The 19,444-nt window shown below is 38.0% G+C and overlaps 1 protein-coding gene across 1 annotated transcript; it reads left to right on the top strand.

Annotated features, from left to right (window-relative positions):
- Window positions 1-530: 530 nt before the first annotated feature.
- On the top strand, window positions 531-11,965 carry LOC107223617. The gene is made up of 5 exons (XM_015663352.2): window positions 531-552; window positions 1,340-1,455; window positions 9,791-9,970; window positions 10,162-10,327; window positions 11,425-11,965. The coding sequence occupies exons 2-5, from the start codon at window positions 1,344-1,346 to the stop codon at window positions 11,624-11,626; spliced, it is 660 nt and encodes a 219-aa protein (XP_015518838.1). The 5' UTR covers window positions 531-552; window positions 1,340-1,343; the 3' UTR covers window positions 11,627-11,965.
- Window positions 11,966-19,444: the final 7,479 nt, after the last annotated feature.

Raw genomic sequence — 19,444 nt, 5'->3', positions numbered from 1 at the left:
GAATATATGAGAATACGAAATTGAAAAATATTAATCACTTGAAAAGTAATTCGAAGTACCAAGGTCATTAAGAAAATTTGGTAGGAATTTCTGGGCATGAATAAAATTCGATAATCATTTCAGGGACAATATTTCAACAATTTCCCGGATACCCGAAACACTCTATGGTTCGATTCTTCGATGCGATAATATAAGTATACACAATATATCTAGGTACAATGTAACTACCCAGCGCGCAAATGAAGTGAAAATTATTGAGCAGGTGTAACCTTTTCTACGAGGTATAGTACGGTATAAGGCTGTCGACAGTCCGAATATTTGCCCAACGAGAGGTGGTTTTATGTATATACATACGTACGTGGTACCTATAGCGGATGTCCCGAGGCTCAAAACATTCTCAGTCGAACGATGAAATCGTTTATTAGTAATGCGGTATCGGAAATAACATGCTGCTCGTAAAAGTACTGACCGAGGCGGTTGCTTCGGGGCCAGGATTGTGTATATATAGGGGTGCCAAAGAAAGCACTTCAGTCCACTGGTGACCGTTCTGAGGTGAGCATCTTCCGGCATCTGCATTTTACTTTTACGTGTACTTTACTAACATTCTTACTCCATTCTATTTTCGCTTTTCAGTTACCTGACTTATCTATTTGTCTGAATGTCCGATCATTAGCCTGTTGTACAACAGAGGTTAAATATTTTTCTGAAATATAATCAAATTCTTTCTTCTGTCAATGCAGAGTAAAAAGCATGTGAAAAATATCGCGAGAACTGTACAGATGGAATTATTGTTCTTATATAGTTCAGTAGAGTCTTTGTATAAAAAGAGTGAATGATGGTGAATAACGGAAAAGAGGAGAATGGTTAATGGGACGAGAATTTCTTCAACCACTAGCTTTTCTATTAAGCTAATCAATGATTTCTTTTAACCAGTTATGTATGTATGTATGTATGTACGTACGTGTATAGTGAAGTCGATATGTCAGATGTACACATACGTAATATAGAGGCATACAAAACTAAGTTTTCAAGCAAAACTGGAATTGGGTGGCTTAAGAGGAATTCCGTCGGCCCTTACGGTGAGCACCCGCGGTAAGACCGGTTTGAAGAAAGTCGTCTGCTGCAGTTCAACGCGTGAGAACGTCTCGATGACTTGTCAGCGTTTTACTTCTTGACCATATTTTGAAAATTAATTTCTTACTCCCGCTAGTAAATACGTATAATGCATAAGCCTGCTGAATGCATACTGTTAGCTTGTCACTAACCGTTTAATGCACGATGTGCAAAGCACTTACCCGAGAGTCCTGATACTAATCGGAAATGTATGATCTATTTCCAGAATCATGCTACGCATATTTATTTTATGCGCATTGGCCGTTCTGGCAAAGGCACAATTCCAGCCTCAGCCTACAGGAAGAATTCTCGAACCACCTATACCCCGGCTTTGCGCGCAAAGTGAGTAAGACCTACAATTATATTACATCTTTGCACTTATTAGCAGTTGCCACGAAAGCCTCCGAATGAATGCCAGTTGAGAGAGCAATTATTTAAAAGATACAAGAAAAATTACATAGATTTTATGATGCATAATTTACTTAATTTACAATGACGCTGGCTACTGAATTTTTTCTACTTCTCCGATAAATCGTCAGCGAAGTGTGTACAGGATTGCATCCTATTCCTTCTACAATTCCTCTGTATATCGAAATACAGAGATAAAATATTATCCCCGCTATATTACGGACAGTTCGCAAAAAAAAAAAAAAAAAAAAACGCTTCCAACCGAGACACGCAAGTTATTTAAATAAAGCTAGTGACACATTTATGCGTACAAATATTATACCAAATAACGGTGAGCGGTTTAAGTACCGCTCGTTATTCGTCATTGTTATTATATGTGTGTAGGCACGTAAATGAATGAGCACAAGCTCCGATCTGTTTTTTCTTTTTCAACACGAAGAAATTTGTTGCTTTATGCAATGTGAACTTGACCGAAGTGATGACACCGAGACATGTTTCTAGTATTGGTTACTATTATACAGTCCTTAACTATTTTCATTTTTTGCCGTAACCAAGAAATATAGTACTGGTGATTGCTGGAAAATATTTTATGTGACCATTCTGTAACTTTTAGCTCCTGCAGAACTGTATGGTGTAAACGTTACGTGACAAAGATGTAATTACTGAGTCGATCCTTATTTCTTCTCAGACGCCTCATTTCATTGACCTCGAAAATAAGCTTTGTAACTATAATCAGAAAATCTAGTATGTGGTACTATTTCTTTTTCATTATAGTCTCTCGTACTATATTTTCTTGTAAGTATTACAATAATTTGAAGTTGGCTTTATTAGACCGAAAAAATTTAGTTATCCAAGCAAATAGATTAGAGGCCGTTCGATTTTATAGAAATCAGTTTTACAGGGCAAATGTTCCGCATAATATGTTCTACATACTCGTTTCTACAGAAATTTTTCTGCCCAATGGTTTTATAGTTTTACACATCCAACACAGTCAACACACACATAAATTTCGCAGAAATAATTTAAATTAAATTACATTGAATTAAATTGGATTAATTTATATCAAATTGTACGAAATTGATGATTAAATGTATGATTCTGACGATTCGATGATTGCTTTGAATGTGCGTTGTGTGAAACACAATCTGTAAAAAAATCTTTTCTAGCAAAATATTGAGTAGAAAATTATTTTGTAGAATAATTTTCCTGTAGAATAATTCATGGAAGATTATCTCTGATGTGAATCTCGAATACCTTTCTGTAGAAAAATATTCTGTAGATAAAATATCCTGTAGAAAAATATTTTGTACAAAAATATTCTGTAGAACAATTCTTCTGTAGAATAATTCGTGCAGGATTATTTCTGATGTAAATCTCGAATTCCTCTCTGTAGAAAAATATTTCTGTAGAAACGAGTCTGTAGAATATATTCGTGAAACATTTGCTCTATAGAACTGATTTCTCTATAGTCGAGCGCGTTCAATAGATTTAATGTTGCAATAGCCATAAAATTTTATAGTATTGACAACTCTACAAATCTCATTACATATAAGTTACTTGTGCCACAGTTTTTTATAATTGCAATAATATTTAAATCGTTATTCTAACGATACTCATTATGCCCAAATTTTCTAGTAGCTAGACGAAATTAAATGTTACTTATTAAACACGCAACAATTGAATTTAAACCAGATTCGGAATATCGAGTACTTGAAAATACGTGTTCCGATCATATTTTTGAACGACGACTATTGAACAACGGCTGTGCACGTATCCGACTCTTATTGCCGGAGTTAGAAAGTTTGATAGTGATTTCAATGGCTCGCCATGTAATGAAATATTCCTGATAGAGAAAAGCGTTGATAAGTATTTTAAGCACGTACTGAACTGTACGTATCCAGCGAGACTCAAATTTTTCGCCTAAATTTGATACCGCCTTCGATTTGGAGAAGCTGACACAGTAAATTTGGCACGTGCGCATTTATAAATGGTATAAGTTTCTTTGAAAAATCAACAATGATTTTTTGTTTAACCCAGACCTCAGCACGAGGTCGAGAGCATCAGGCTGTTTACCTTGTAACGACGCGACGCAACGTGCAGGATAATATATCTCGCCGTGTGTGCCTATATGCAAATTCGTAGTTTCACTCAGTACCGGAGCTGGAGATGTAAAATTTTTTGAGTTGTGAACTGCCAGCCCTACGTGCGATTGCAAACGATATAACAATAATATACGGCGAAGCCGTTCGATATAGCAATTTTTAAATTTTTCTGACAAGCTATACACTTTTTTCAGAACATCCATTTTATGGATGAATTCTTCCCCAAATATTTTCCAACATACAACCTACAAATATCATATTCAAGAGTGGGAAATAATTATTGCTGTGTCTTTCAGCGATTATTAGATATTGACAGATCTGCTGCATGTACATGAAATACTAAAGGGTGCGACTCAAAATGGATAGATTTTCTTTACGCTGACGTTGCATAAGAAATAAATTTGAACCACATGAAATGTGGAGTTGAAAATGAAACATAACGTTTTAGAAATCGGGTTATGTACGTTGATTATCATTACGATTTCTATACATTATTTCACCAAAATGCTTGTTAATAACAACAATAATTTCATGGACTCGTTTGTATTAGGTTTTTAAGATCATGTTCAGTATCATGGGAAAATGTATGCGCTCAATTGCTGGTAAAACTTGTTTTATATATCTTAGCAATTTTTTGTTACCAACAAAGTTCAGTTTGTATGATGCATGCAATTTTTGTGACGTTAGCTAGGCTTAGAAATCCTATAGCTGCAGATAGGAAAATTTCAAATATTCACAAGTAATTATTTCATCGCTTGGAATAAACATTTTCTCTCAGTATTCAACAGCCAAAGTCAGCCTACATTTCGAGGCATGGAGTTTCATGACTAATACAATAGGTGTCTAGAAATAACTCAAGACCACAATTGGATTTCTGAGCCTGATTTCACTTTTGAGAAAAGAATTTTACGGTTCTATGATGAATCATTATACAGTTGTTCCAACAATTTGCGGTGAAGAATAAATCACGTGTTTATTCACTTGAAATTCCGTGACATTCGTTGGATTTAAGTGAATTATTTAATAAGGGAATTTAAGGGAATTATGCCTAAAAGAAAGAATATTACTGAATCCGCACTTAAAGGGACACGTCAGTGAAATTACAGCTTTTTCGATTGACGCGGAATTTTAACCATGAACAGAGTTTTATAGAACAAAGTATTTTTCTGTTCGTCCAAATTGCTTGTATTCATAATGTCACTAGACGTTTGTTGAAGCGGCATGAAAGATTTGTGTTCTTCAAAAAGCTTTTTCCGAGGTCATTTTTCTCAGAAAACATTAAAGTAATTCCACAGATTTCCTGGTAGTGTAGAGAACCAAAAAGCTAGTATCCAGTTTTCAATGTAACGAATAACTACCTAATTATGCTACTCAATCGCTGAAACAAGTGGAAATAAAAAAAGTCAATATCCAATGAATGTTTTAAAATTTATATTTCGAAAAGCAGTTCTAAAATAACATATTTCCAGGTGATTAAACTTTTTTTCAGCTGGAAAGAAAAGGTAATCATCACATTATAAATTGTGTACCAATTCCTTTATGCTATCAGAATGGTCAAAGATTTTTTCTAATATCTTGTAAAAAAAGGTGTAACGTAAGGAGCTTGTTCAACCATACAAATTTTTGATATTGTTTTGCTCTACGTCAATATTTAGGAACTTTCTGAGTAACATAAATATAAGGAGAGAGAACAATACTTTTCATGTTATTTGTAATAATTGCATATTAATGAAAATCGTTTGCAGTTTCACTAACGTGCCCTCTTAATTCCGCCGTAACTTTTCTTGTGAGTCATAAATGGTTGGAAGTTCTATTATGAACGATACTGTGGTTTAGAAATGGCATGAATTTCAAACAAGTGTGTCACGATAATAGAAAACATTGGCATTCTTTTAAGCGGTCCAATAAAAGAATTGCGGTAACATTATTTGCATAATTTATAACTGGTGATGGAGACCTCATATTCAACTACAGACGTAGGATAATTGGCAATACCGTTGATTACAGAATGGATGGAGCTATTTTTATGAGAAAGTACTTTCACAGGTGCCATTATACAGTTTTACTATTTTAAACAAAACATTTCAAAATCTCCGAAACTAGGAAAGTTTCAGAAAAGTGTGTTGTACAAACAGTTTATGGTTCAGCGGGTAATGAATCACAGTATAAGTTTCACGTTGCAATGCCCTGGTAGATACGCACGCTTCTGAATCCAGGATAGGGTACTGTTTCCTCATTTCCGTTTTTTCCACAAGTTCGCCATTCTTCCATGCAATCTTTGAAACGCGTAATTAAAATATTGTAAATTTTCCATTCCATTTTCCGATGTGCGGTTAACAGAGCGTAATACAAATTTTCGTGCTTTGAAACATATTATAATTTATGTAACGCACCTATACAGTTTCCCAGATACTCATTCGTTATTTTTGAAGTAGGATACGCTGTATTACATTTAGAAAAAAAACCTATGATTTAATTTTGATTTCACATCACTGCAAGCGGAATTTGTTTCCATGTGAAACATTAGCTTAAGAATGGCGTACTGTGTACTATGAATATTTAAATCGTAAGAAAGTCATACATCACGATATTATAGTAATAATAATTTTGACGTTTTATAATAATCATTGGCATACATATAGTATGAACTTAGATCAAATACGGAAGAATGTGATCGGTAAATAGAAAGAGATAACGACTTATGGTGGTCAAACTCTGTTCCTTTCTAATCAGTAGTATAGTAAAGTATTTGTCCATCGCGGTATTTTCGATTATAATATGTATTCAGTTATTGCTATCGTTTGGTAGTGGATTGATGATAAACGCCGTTGCGGCGGTGAATGAAAGTCAAAGGCTTATGTAGAGTTCAGGCAATAAGTATACGTATGCGTCCACTAGTCGACACTACTAGTACACTATTGTATTCTAGTAAGGTCTGGAAAACCGGGAAAACCGGGAAATGTCAGGGAATTTTGTATGTCAGGGAAAAGTTAGGGAAATGTCAGGGAATTTTTTGGTTGGTCAGGGACTTTTTATAGAACTCACGGATTTCAAAAGCCTTGTCCATAAAATTGAGATGCTATCACCGCATAATCACAATTTTTCTTCTCTTCTTATTGACAATTATAAGCTTAGTTGTCGATTGTCACATGAATTCAGTAGTACGAGCAGACGTCGGTCTGATTTATCTATGGCCGTCACTGCGTGTGGAGACGCACGTTCACCGACGCCTAATAGTCTAGAAAAAACGAAGCCTCAGTTTTTTGGCAATAACTCAAAAAGTGAAAGCGCTAGCGAAAATTTTAAAAAGATTCTTAAAGAGGAGGAAATTTCCAATGAAAAAATACGAGCACCCGGAATTCTATCTTCAGTATTAGTAATTTTAATTTAACGCTGAACACAGGGCTCTGCGTAACTGTTACGGCATAGACGCGCCGCGTCTAGACAGTACACCGCATAAAATAATTGTTTTGCTGTATTAAATATCAATTTAAAAATTTGGATAGATTGTGGTGTATTCTTAACACTTAAAAGAAAAATGTCCCGCTGGAAAAAAATTTTTAAGTTTATTTTTCAAAAAGTTACACATTCGTTAATTAGTCATAATTCTTCGAACCTCGATTTTCATTGCAAACAGCATAAATATTCTAATAATAGCTCTAAAAATATTTCGCTTCTTGGAGCCCCTTCTTAAATATATACTTAACACGACCACGGAAATGGAAATTTTAATTTTTTGTCAACTTTCAAAAATCATAATGAACGGAATAAACAACTTTTAAAAACTTTTATAACTTTAATATATTTGGCCATACTTTACTTAGGTTACTATAGTTTTTAGTGATTTCTGCACAAATTGTGCATCAAAATGTTAGGGAAAAATAATGATTTTAGTCAGGGAAAACCGGGAAATGTCAGGGAATTCCGTGAGCGGAATTGAGTGGCCACCCTGTCTAGGGACCACTGTACGCTTCGCATGCTAATCCCCTTTTCGACAAAGCTTTTCGACATTGCATCATCTGCAGCTTCCTCACGTCAGTAATACGTGACTTTGATTATGATAAAAGAGTAATAATTTGCGCAGTGGACAAAGACTGACTAGCACCCTCTTAATATTAAATAATTGTTTTTCTTACCATTTCCACATTCTCCAAATTCGTTATCCTACAACACTAATTGTCCATTTCCCAGTTACTAGACATGCGTAGAACGTCTGTGTGAGTTGAACGTAGATGTAAAAAATCCTGTACAACACCTGTAATGCACATTTTTAATTCAAGATATGTGGGGACGCTGAGCCCAGGGTTGACCTGTTCGCTGCTCAAATGAATTCAAATGAGTATACGGGTGATTTTGCTACACAGCACTTATTGCAACGCTTACTGACAGTTATCCGAATTTAAAATCAACTCAGTATATAGTAAAATAATGCAGTGTCTTGCTTACCCCTCACCGTCGATGCTGCCGAACCAAAGTGCATACGCAGTCATTGAATATTTTCGATCAAAGCTTACGTTGACTCAAAAATATATTCGGTCAGCGATGCTTATTTCTGTGTGTTTTCACAACTCCCGCTAAAGGACCCAACGCAACATGGCTGCTTACCCCTTCTATTATAAACATACTCGGTCCGGCGGTATGCTAAAATAACGTCACCGGTCCTAATCGGACCGAATGTGGCTGACCCGATGGTCTACGAAATGCGACAAGTGCAGCCAATCTTGCAATAAAAACTATTTCGTAATGCGGGCGCAGGTTCGTAAGCTGACTCATTCGCAGCCGAAGTTTACAATAGCGTCCGTGAAGTACCTCACTCTCGTCGGCGGACCGCCGGACCGAGTAGAGATTATGAACCCACCCATAATAGAAACCACGGCACACATTTTGTATGCAGGCCTGGAAATGCTAGGTGCGGGTGGGAGAGACCGTCATATTCAGACTAGGTTTGTCGTTCGTACTCTGGCTGTTGAAAGCACTGAGAGATAGGAGTGTTTAGAAAAAAACCGCTGTAGCCTTATGTTCGGTATCCATCAAGAGGCTGTCAATTATAGTTTCAGTCTTAATAATATAAATATAAAATAGCAATGCCGAATGTTAACCAATAATTAAGTAATTAATAAAAAGCAAATTTCGGTAAAGATAATAAGTACCTGTATTTAATCAACCCCTATAACTTGGTAAAACTAATTGTGCAGTTATTACGTAGATTGTTAGAAAAGACCAAACTTACAATTTACTCGATCGCACAATGTACGGTTAATTCTAATTCTTCATGATAAAATATCAAAACACATGAATATAGCACATCTCACCCTTGTGGTGAACTTCGTGGCCGTTGATGAGACTATCAATTTGGCCTCGATATACTTTTCCTAATGTCGATATTTTTGAAGTTGCATGAGGTTAAAATTTAGCATACGCCCTCAGAGTCCAAAACATGCTCTCATTGAAACGATGATATTTTCGGTCCCCTTTATGCTACAGAATTCATCTTTCAAAATACACTCCAATATATATTCATTCAATTTGGTAACAGGTCATTCGTTTTCAGCAAATATAGTATTTAACCGTGATTTGCAAGGGGGAAATATACCTAAAAAATCACGAAAAAAACTGATATCGAACTTCTTGACAAGTTTTCGAAAAATCTATGGAATTTCAAAGTGCAACTTTGACAGAAACTATCTCATAACCGCGAGTCAATGCATCTCTGATGGCGCGCATTGGTGCTTTATTACGATGTTGTAAAACTGGATATTTCTGAATATTCTGAGAATGCGACGGATCCTGCATGGCGTAGAGCAACCATATAATCATACACCGTCGAAATATTAACTCGAATATTACGAAAATAAGAATTTGTAAATAAAATGTTTTGCGTTTCACAAGAAGCTCGAAGATGGCCGATTTAGCTTAAAAATTTTTTTTGCGTTTTTTGTATCTGAATATTTATTTTCACTAATGTGGAATACATTTTTTGAACCGTACACTCGAGATCTGAGATCAATGTCATTGAAAACGAATTGAAGCAGACAAAAATTCAAATTTTTTTAATCTAAGATGCTGGAAAACAGTAACTACAACGCTTTTTTTTTACTACTAATTGTAAGTGACGTGTTTGGAAAAAGTATTCAATTGTTTTTATACGAAATAAATTTACGTTTCAGGGACGATTCACGAACGCTTCAATGGAAAAGGCTACTATTTCTCCTGGGCAGATTCACGAACGGCTGGTCAAGAAATCGATTGGTTGGCCGCTAGGAACTTCTGTAGACAACGGTGTATGGACCTAGTATCTCTGGAAACATCTGCTGAAAACGAGTTTATCAAGAGCCGCATTGTGCAGAGTGCGTTTCAATTTCAAATAGTTATACTATGAAACAAGATTAAGTTTAATTTTAATAAATGAAAACTGCTGATTAAAATAACATAGAATAGAAAAACAGTAGAAGAATGCACTGAATGTCGTAGCAAATGGATTCTCAACACTCACAAAAATTTTTGTCGTAGTTATATATTTCCTTTCCTTTTATTTTAGATAACATCAAATACATATGGACTTCTGGGCGCCTTTGCGATTTCAAAGGATGCGACAGGCCTGATCTGCAGCCGCCAAATATTAATGGATGGTTCTGGACTGCCGAACTTCAAAAGCTGGCACCAACAACTGACCGCAATCAGAACGACTGGTCTCCAAGTGGCGGGTAAGTTTTGGAAAACGTTTTAGGGCCAAAAATCCGTCAACAGTATTAAATATTAGATAATGGTTTACTGACTAACATAAAATCAGCATTTTCTTTTTTGCTCGTTTCATACTAATTGTAGACATCAAAAGTAAGCCTACAGATCGGAAAAAATTGTTTATGAAAATAATGGGAGTATACTGTTCTGTTCACTTCAAAAATAACCCTTACTCTGTCACATGGTTTCCAGTATTAGGGTCTTTCGCGTCTTACCCTTATTTTGGCTATTTTCAGTGCTCCCAAAAATTCTGAAAAATTCATGCTTGTTCTTTTGCAACGTCTATTTGAAAATTCATTATTTAGTTTACTTAATTATTTATTTAAAAAAAATTTCAATAACAAAGTATCCAAAGAAATTGAAATATTTCGCGTTTTTTTCCAAAAATTCCCATTTTTCAACATAATAATTAAATTAAAGGGGGTCCAGGGCAAAGTAAAATTAAATAATTATACTTCCAAGAAAAAATGTAAAATTATTTATTTATTTATTTATAATTTTTCATCAATTATACAACAATTATACAAATCTTTTCTTCTCTTGATTCTTCTGAGCCATTCCTGGGTAAAAATTCACATATTATACACATTGTTTACGATGAAGTAAGTGAAAAGAACAGTAAAAGCCAAAAATCGCAACCGTGACGCTTCACAAACGTCAATTGTCACTTGGGGTCTTTTATGCCTTCTGGAAATATCAATAGCTTCGTAATCGGCGAAGGTCGCACGTATACTGTTCGCTTTTATGCGCGCTGTCAGATCGCCGCCGCTTTTTTTTACTTAAAAGGAAGAAAGCCGCGCACCTTTGTCTTTACAAAATATACACACAACAAGAAATCATGCGAGCACGAAAGACCCCATGTGACAGGGTAAAGGATAGCAATCAATTACACGTATTGGTAGACATGGCAATGTTTAATTATACGATGAATCAACTGTTCTTGTATAAATTTTACAAAAGCACATGTTGTTTGTGTCTGTACAGGGTAGCTGGGGTATAATTCATGATCCTATAAAATTATTGTTGTTAAATATTTATTCTATATGTTGTTTCTCAACAGAATTGGCAAACCCCAACCAGACAACCGTGAGGCGCTTCAAGGGGGAGCACCTGAAAACTGCTTGGCAGTATTGAATCAATTTTACAACGACGGAGTGAACTGGCACGATGTAGCATGTCATCATAAGAAGTCTTGGGTTTGCGAAGAAAATGATTCACTATTGAAATATGTACGTTTCATTAATCCCAATCTTCGTGTTTAACTATGTGCATTGTTTATTACCAAGCGAGAATTTAGTTTTACAATTTCAATATCACCGTTATAAGCGAAGTGACTGAATAGTATGTATGTTGGCTGTATATTTATTGCGTAAAGTAACCCCGGCGACTCTCGAACCATTTCACTTTTTTTTAATAATGCAATAATGACGGTAATTTTCGCAATTCAAACGAGAGTTGGCGGCATTATAGACTAACGTATCGAAGCTTGCAATCAGAGACAGTATTTATGTTGCACGAGTACATTTTCATTACCTCTGTTGTACACTAACATGAACGAATGTAAATGTTTCAAATATATTCACCGTACGTGACTCATTAAATGCAGTTTTACTCCACTTACTCATTCCTCAGCAGTATATTCCAAGATCCTAGGTATTACGAAGAGTCCAGGGCTAAATGACGACGCAGAACAACTGAGCATCTCAATGTTTGAGCCAATCGGCACTAAAATGATGATTGCAGTTACAGACTGTATAAGGTTCGCTTTAGTCCCTATCATCCCCCTGACACTCACCTCTGCTCGTATACTAAAAAATTGTACGCGTTTTGTCCCCGTTTTTTAGTTTCTCTACGTGGCGCTCGTAGACTTCTGACACGCTCGCTGCCCTCGCTGACCGCGCGCAAGCTTGTCAGACAACTACCAGCGCCACTAGTGGTCAAAATTGGCGGCAGAATCGAGGGACATTTTGCGAACCACTTTTAGCAGCGTGTGTCAGGGGGCTGGTCCCTATGTTCGTAGTTTAGTCGCAGTCACAGAGCATTAAATAGGAGCCCAATCTTGGTTGGGTATCGGGTCGAAAAGTGGTTCTAAAAAAATCTGCCGGGCGGTAGCGCTGTGATCGGCGCAGACCCTTAATATCCGTAGTAGACGGAAAATACAACCCCGGAAATGAAGTCTACGCGATTTATATATGAAACCAACCAAATTGAACATAATGGTCCACGCAGGAGAAATTTGCTCAAAGTCATCTACTAAAATTGGACTGTGACGTAGGCGCTTGGCGAACAATATATACCTTTAATGCTCCGTGGCTCCGTGCCTCCAACGCATGGTCTTATAGACAGGTGGGCACTCCGGTTGTAAAACCGTGCTCGAAAATGAAACCGATATTGTGAATTTTCGCTGCTAGCGCTAGTGAGGAAGAGGCCTACTTAGGCCGTGTTCGTAAATTGACTGCCAGTACTAAAAATTCCCTAGGACAGAGACAGAGCTGTCCATGAACTTGGCAGCGCAAAAGAGATAAAAGATTGCTGACAGTACTGTCAGTCAATTTTCGAACACGGCCTTAGTACGTATACACCGGCCTCGGAGACTGCAGCGCTCCGGTCTTTGGTGCACAAATTGAGAAACACAGGCTTCAAGACGGTCACGCTGCGTTATATGGGAAGGGGCTTGGAGTGCCCAGACCTGTCTATAAGACTGTGCTCTAACGCCAACGTGGAAACCGGCATTTGCAAATTGTATTCAACATGGCTGCTATGCCGGACGCGGAGGGCTTGGAGCGATCGGAATGCCACCTAGATGCTATATGAAAAAAGGTACCATATTCGTGGTCAGAGATTGTGCTTCTCTTTAATGCTCCGTGGACGCAGTCTTCGTAAGAGTTCGTGTATAATTTAAAGGCTTAGAGCATATATTACTGAAAGTAGCCTCGCGTATACAGAAAGTTTGGCGGAAGAGTGAGATAGAGCAGTTATGCCATGTACAGCCTGTGTCTGTCGCTCTACAACCTGGTTGGCCGATACGTTTCCTCCCAGCCAATCAAGTGCAGAATGAGAAAGACGAAGTATCCAGTGTGACGTCGGTAAGGTACCTGGTGAAAATTTCCAGATGCTAGACACTGGAATCGTTCACACAGCTACAGTGCGACTTACACCAGTAGTTCGGGTCACCAATTACCGATAAAGTATTGAACTACACCGGACAACGGTCATTCTATCGCTATAATCGAACGAACCGAGGAAAGAGTAATTGTTGGATGAACGATTTAAATTGGCTTACCTTTTGAGAATAATCTGGATATGATGAATTGCAGCGCAGATTGGTGAGAGGAATTAACGGAATGACTGATTTGGATGTAATATTTGAATGCTTTGATAAACTTGGATTTATTTTGTAGATTCATATTTCAAGTCACAAAAATGGGATTACAAGTTGTTAGATTTTAAATTGATATAACAAAAATGGAGCTGGAAGCTCGCTAGAGTTTTAGACAGAGTAACTTCTTAGGAAAAGTTTAAATGCAAAAGGCAAAAAGATTTTACCGCGAGACTGTACCGGGAGAAGATAACGAATCTAGTAGTAGAAACCAAGAGGACGATCCGATGATCGGTCGCTGTTTTTATGGGTATCGATCTTTGCGCAGAACGATCCCCTTTTTCAGCTTTCGTCAACTTCTGCGCACCTTCCCCCTTTTTCTAAGAATTAAAATTAGGGCACGACATTTTCGCCGCATGTTCGCCCTTGCTCTTAGCTCTTTACCATATTGCAAGCTTTTTCATATATGGTATAATGCTGTGTTGGTACGGTTGTGTGGGGGTAGGGTCGTTGCGCCGTCAGCTTCATATTTGCGTGAGCTTTGGTGTTGGAGCAGCAAGCCCCCTTGGCCCCTTGGCTACCGTGCTTCTTCCCCCCTTTTCGTAGGCGTTAGGACTTGGGCCGATTTTAGCTGCTATTTCCTAGTATGGTGATCACAGTGCACGTGCGCTAAAGGTGACCCATGTTTCGTGGTGTTATATGTCGCGGACGTTAGTGCCGCGTGCACTCTCGGGGTCACGATGCGCTGAGTTCTAGTCGTAGTTTAGTTCTTAAGTGTTCTTACTATTCTGTTCGTTACGAAGTCTATATATTAAGATTACCATATCGGTTATTTGTCGTTTTGTTAGTTTTATAGCGTGTAAATATGTAAAATTGCATATTGTAAAACTATTTGAAAATTAAAAATGAAGCGAAATCAGTATTAAAAATCTTTTATTTCGTTAGTTTTATAGCCTGTAAATATGTGGAATTGCATATGTGTTATAATTGATTACTATCATTATTCACATGGAATACAATAGTGATTGTTTGTGGGACTTAGTTGCTATTTGCTTGATATTGATGCTAATACTAGGATTGCACTGCTGCGAATATTCTTAGGTGTTTGTGTTATAACAATCGTAACAGGTTTAGGGTATTTAACAATTTGATAATTCGTAGTTTTGGAGCAGGTTTACTTATGTGCTTTCGTATAATTCTGTTCTGTGATTGTTAATTTTTATATTGATATAGATCAGCTTGAAAGGTATTGCAGCGTTGTTCTTATGTTTGTTGGTTGCCTGTTACTGGGCGTTGCCACGTGTTCAGCTTTGGGTTCATTCCTAGGTGGTCGTGCAATGCCTGTAAGGAGCTTAGGGATATATTTTCTTATGTTTTACCTTAGAACTGGTATAAGCTTTGTTCTCCTGAAAGGGTTGATTGTTAGTATATTGATACATTTATTGTAATTCTGTTTCGTAGTTTCGCCTTACAGAATCATTCTGTGAGTTGATTTACCTACAATCGTTTCGTCATGAGGCTTTTTAATATGTTCTCTAGATGGAGTTCTGTATGGCTCCACATTGGAGATTTGCAGTACCTCCAATTGTCTGTACGCGTTGCCTATAATGCGGCGTTACGGGGAAAGTATAATTCATGCTGGATAATTGGTGTTTACGGTTTTGAAGGTTTTGCAGTCATTGGATTATTGCAGCAGTGCATCTATCTTTAAATCGCATCAGTTATATATGTATCTATGGTTTTACAGTTTTCTATTCTCCACGCTATATGGGCCGTGTTCGTAAATTGACTGCCAGTACTAAAAATTCCCTAGGACAGAGACAGAGCTGTTCATGAACTCGGCAGCACAAAAGAAATGAAAGATTGCTGACAGTACTGTCAGTCAATTTTCGAACACGGCCATGGTATAGGGTAAGTTGCTTATAGTGTAGCTCTCAGCTCCGAATGCACAAATGGCATTGTGGAGTGTTTTATAAAATAATTGGATATAATGGTGTTAGTTAATTATGGTGTTAACATGATAATGATGTATAATAATGTATAATAATATTATAGTTCTTTGTAGTGCGAAGATCTCGTAACATGGTTTTTGGCTGTGGTTAGTGAATTTCATAGTTATTTCCATCTAGGGATATTCCAAATAGTTAGACAGTTGTTTTAATACCTTCAGGTGACAAGATTCTCGTACTTCAAGTTTGGTTAGTTGATGAAAGTGACACATAGTAATAATAATCGATAAAACATACGGACGTTCCGGTCGGATGTTACACCAGGATAAATCGGGGATATATATTTCACTCTATCATCACTACGGCCACAGTTTTCACAAGATTGGCGGCATCAGTAGCCACGTTGACTGAGGATATATAAAGACTGATGGCCTTATAGGACTTTGAGTAATGGAAAATTGACTGGATACATTCATCGTCAAGTGGCGCCCTCGGTATCCTTTCCTGCCGCGCAACCCAATCCGGCAAACGGTCGGTATGTAGAAGCAACAAGAACTCATGTTACCACCGCTCACTGCGTGTTCCCAGTCAATGCGGAGTCGAATATTCTTATAGATATGGAGTGACGAACGGGAACAGACTGAAATTTTCAGATAACCCCGTAAGAAGTCCGTATACTTTTCGATTATGCAAATTTATTTAACAATGAGCCGAATTCAGTAATACCAATGCATAGACAAAAATAATGTCATTTGAATAGATGCACAATAACATACACCTGATCCAATGTATTGTAACGTGGCATTTCGGTTAGGCCTGCCCGTTACAAGAGACTCCCTGAACCCTGGGCGGAATCCAGGAATTAGGGGTTCAAAAATCGAGTAGAGAAAGAATCCTAAAGAGCGCCAGAATTGTAGTCACGCACCCGGGCTTCAACAGGGACGAAATCGCGCATTACGAATAAGATATTACAGGCTTTTGTTTTTACTTTTTTTTTCGAGTACACCGGCTACCAGCCAGCGACCAACTTCGACACCGAGGATATTTCGAGGCAAGGCGAAACCGCGGAGATCTCGCGGGAAGGGTACCGAGGCTGCGGAGGGGGAGACAACGCAGATCCCTGCAGCGCGGGAATCCAAGGCGGAAGCGATTCCCGCTGGCGGCCGGCGCGCCGCAGCCTCCCCGCTCCCCCCGCCTACGCCCAACCGTGTGTGACGTCGGAACGGTACCTAGTGGAAATCTCCAGATGTTAGACACCGGAAACATTCACACACAGTTACAGCCAGACTCACATCAGTAGTTTGGGTCACCAATTACCGATTAAGTATTGAAATACACCGGACAACGGGCATTCTGTCGCTCTAGTCGAACGAACCGAAGAGGGAGAAATTGTTGGATAAAAGATTTAATTTGGCTTACCTTTTTGAGAGTATTCTGGATGCGATGACTTGTAGATTGGTGAGAGGTTTTAGTGGAATAACTGACTTTAATATATTTGGATATTTTGACTAACTTGGTTTATTTTATAAGTTTGATATTTAAAAGTCACAAACGCAGAGTTACACAGTGTAAGATCTTAGACTTAGTAAAAATGGAGTTGAAGCTCGCTGAACTTTTGGGCAGAGTAACGTTGTATGAAAGTTTTAATGCAAAAGGCTAAAGGATTTTACCGCGAGACTGTACCGGAACTAGATGACGAATCTGGAGGTAGAAACACAAGAGAGCGATCGAGTGATCGGTCGCCGTTTTTATAGGGGTCGATCGTTGCGCAGAACGATCCCCCTCTCTAGTTTTTTGGTCGCCTTTGCGCACCTCCCCTCTTTTCTAGGAATTCTAATTAGGGCACGACATCTTCGCCGCATGCACGCCTGTGATCTTATTTCTTTAGCTATTACTATATTGTAGGTTTTTACGTATGGTATATCGCTACTTGGTGCGGTGGTGTAGGTGCGTGGACTTGGTTCCGTAGTTCTCCGAACTGCGTGAGCTTTTCGTTGTGTCGCCAGCCCCCTTTGTGGCGCCAGCCCCCTTTGTGGCGCCAGCCCCCTTTGTGGCGCCAGCCCCTTTGTGGCGCCCGTCAGCCACTTAACTACCTGTCTACCTCTGAATGTTTTTGCTATCTTGCTCGTTACAAAGCCCATATTTCATTTTGGTTACCTGTCGTTTGTTAGTTTTATAGTTATATCTATATAGAATTGTATATGTATTATAGTCGACTACTGTCGTTGTTAGTTTTATAGTTGTATCTATATAGAATTGCATATGTATTAAAGTCGACTACTGTCGTTGTTAATCTGGAGTACAATAGCAATTGTTTATGAACATAGTTTGTTATTTGTTTAACATTATTAGAATCGCGCTGCTGCGAATATCTTTAGTTGTTTGTGTTATAACTATCTTAACAGATTTAGGGTACTTAGTAATTTGATGATTCATAGCTTTAGAGCAGGTTTACATGTGTGCTTTTGTATATGATTCCCTTCTGTAGTTGTTAATTCTTATATTGATATAAATCGGCTTGGAAGCTTCTAGAACGTTTTCGTTTCGTCGGTAAGTTTCCTAATGTATTCTCTAGGTAAGGCCCTGTATGGCTCCACATTGGAGATCTGCATTGCCTTCAAAACGTTGCGCGTGTTGCCTACAATACGGCGTTGCGGAAGATGGTATAGTTCATGCTGGGTAATTAGCATTCACGGTTTGATGGTTTTGCAGTCTCTGGTTTTATGGGTTATTGCAGCAGTGCTATCTTTACATTATATTGGTTATGCATTTATCTATGGTTTTACAGTCTTCTATACTCCAGGCTATATAGTAAAGCGTATGTTGCTTATAGTATAGCTCTCACCTCCGAATGCACAAATGGCATTGTTGAGTGCTATATAATAATTGAGTATAATTGTGTTAGTTAATTATAGTGTTAATATGATAGTGATATATAATAACGCATAATAGTATTATAGTTCTCTGTGGTACGAAGATCTCGTAACATGGTTTTTAAGCCTTGGCTAGTGAATTTCATAGTTATTTCCATCTAGGGATATTCCAAATAGTTAGACAGTTGTTTTAATTTCTTATGGTTACAAGATTCTTGTACTTCGAGTTTGGTTAGTTGATAAAAGTAACATGCAGTAATAATAATCGATAAAACATACGGACGTTCCGGTCGGACGTTACACCTCCCCCCTTATGCAAGAATGGCGAGCCTCTGCTCGATCATTCTTCCTGACGGTCGTTGGGTGCTGTAGGTTTTTCAATCCATACGGTACTTTGGTTGTCCTTGGGGTCCATGGTCGATGTTGAGACGTTTTTTGCAATTGGTGATTGGGTTGCTGGCTTCATGTTTAAATTGGGGTATATGGGTATCGGCATTCCTTGGGGTGCTTTGTATTCTCCGTCCTCTTTTGTTGTTGGTTCAGTCTGGTTAATGTTTCTCGTGTTGTTTCCCATTGATTCGTAATATCGCCTGACCGTAGGTTTTGGCGCTGGTGCTTCTTGCTTGAAGGATCCGGGTATTGCGTATTCGTGTTTGATTGACATGTCCATGTGTATCTCGGGGATTCCGGAGCAGTGTTTTGGTTTTGGTTGTTCTTGGTTCCAGGATATGTCTAAAGGTTTTGGTTGTGGCGGCGGTTTATTTTGATTGTTAGATGGTCCTTTGGATTCCGTATCATCCTCTTGTTTTTGCCTGGCTAGATGTAAGAGTAGGTTAGTCAGGGAATTCCATATGGCTCCGAGCATGTGAAAGCTGCACCCGTAGGCCTTTCTTAGAGCATATCCGTGGATTATTGTGTCGAGGATGAATTTGGTTATTT

The sequence above is a fragment of the Neodiprion lecontei genome, chromosome 5 (assembly GCF_021901455.1).
Source record: "Neodiprion lecontei isolate iyNeoLeco1 chromosome 5, iyNeoLeco1.1, whole genome shotgun sequence".
Classification (NCBI taxonomy): Eukaryota; Metazoa; Arthropoda; class Insecta; order Hymenoptera; family Diprionidae; genus Neodiprion; species Neodiprion lecontei.
The sequence above is the reverse complement of the archived record's forward strand: the minus strand, read 5'-3'. Positions and strand labels throughout refer to the sequence as shown.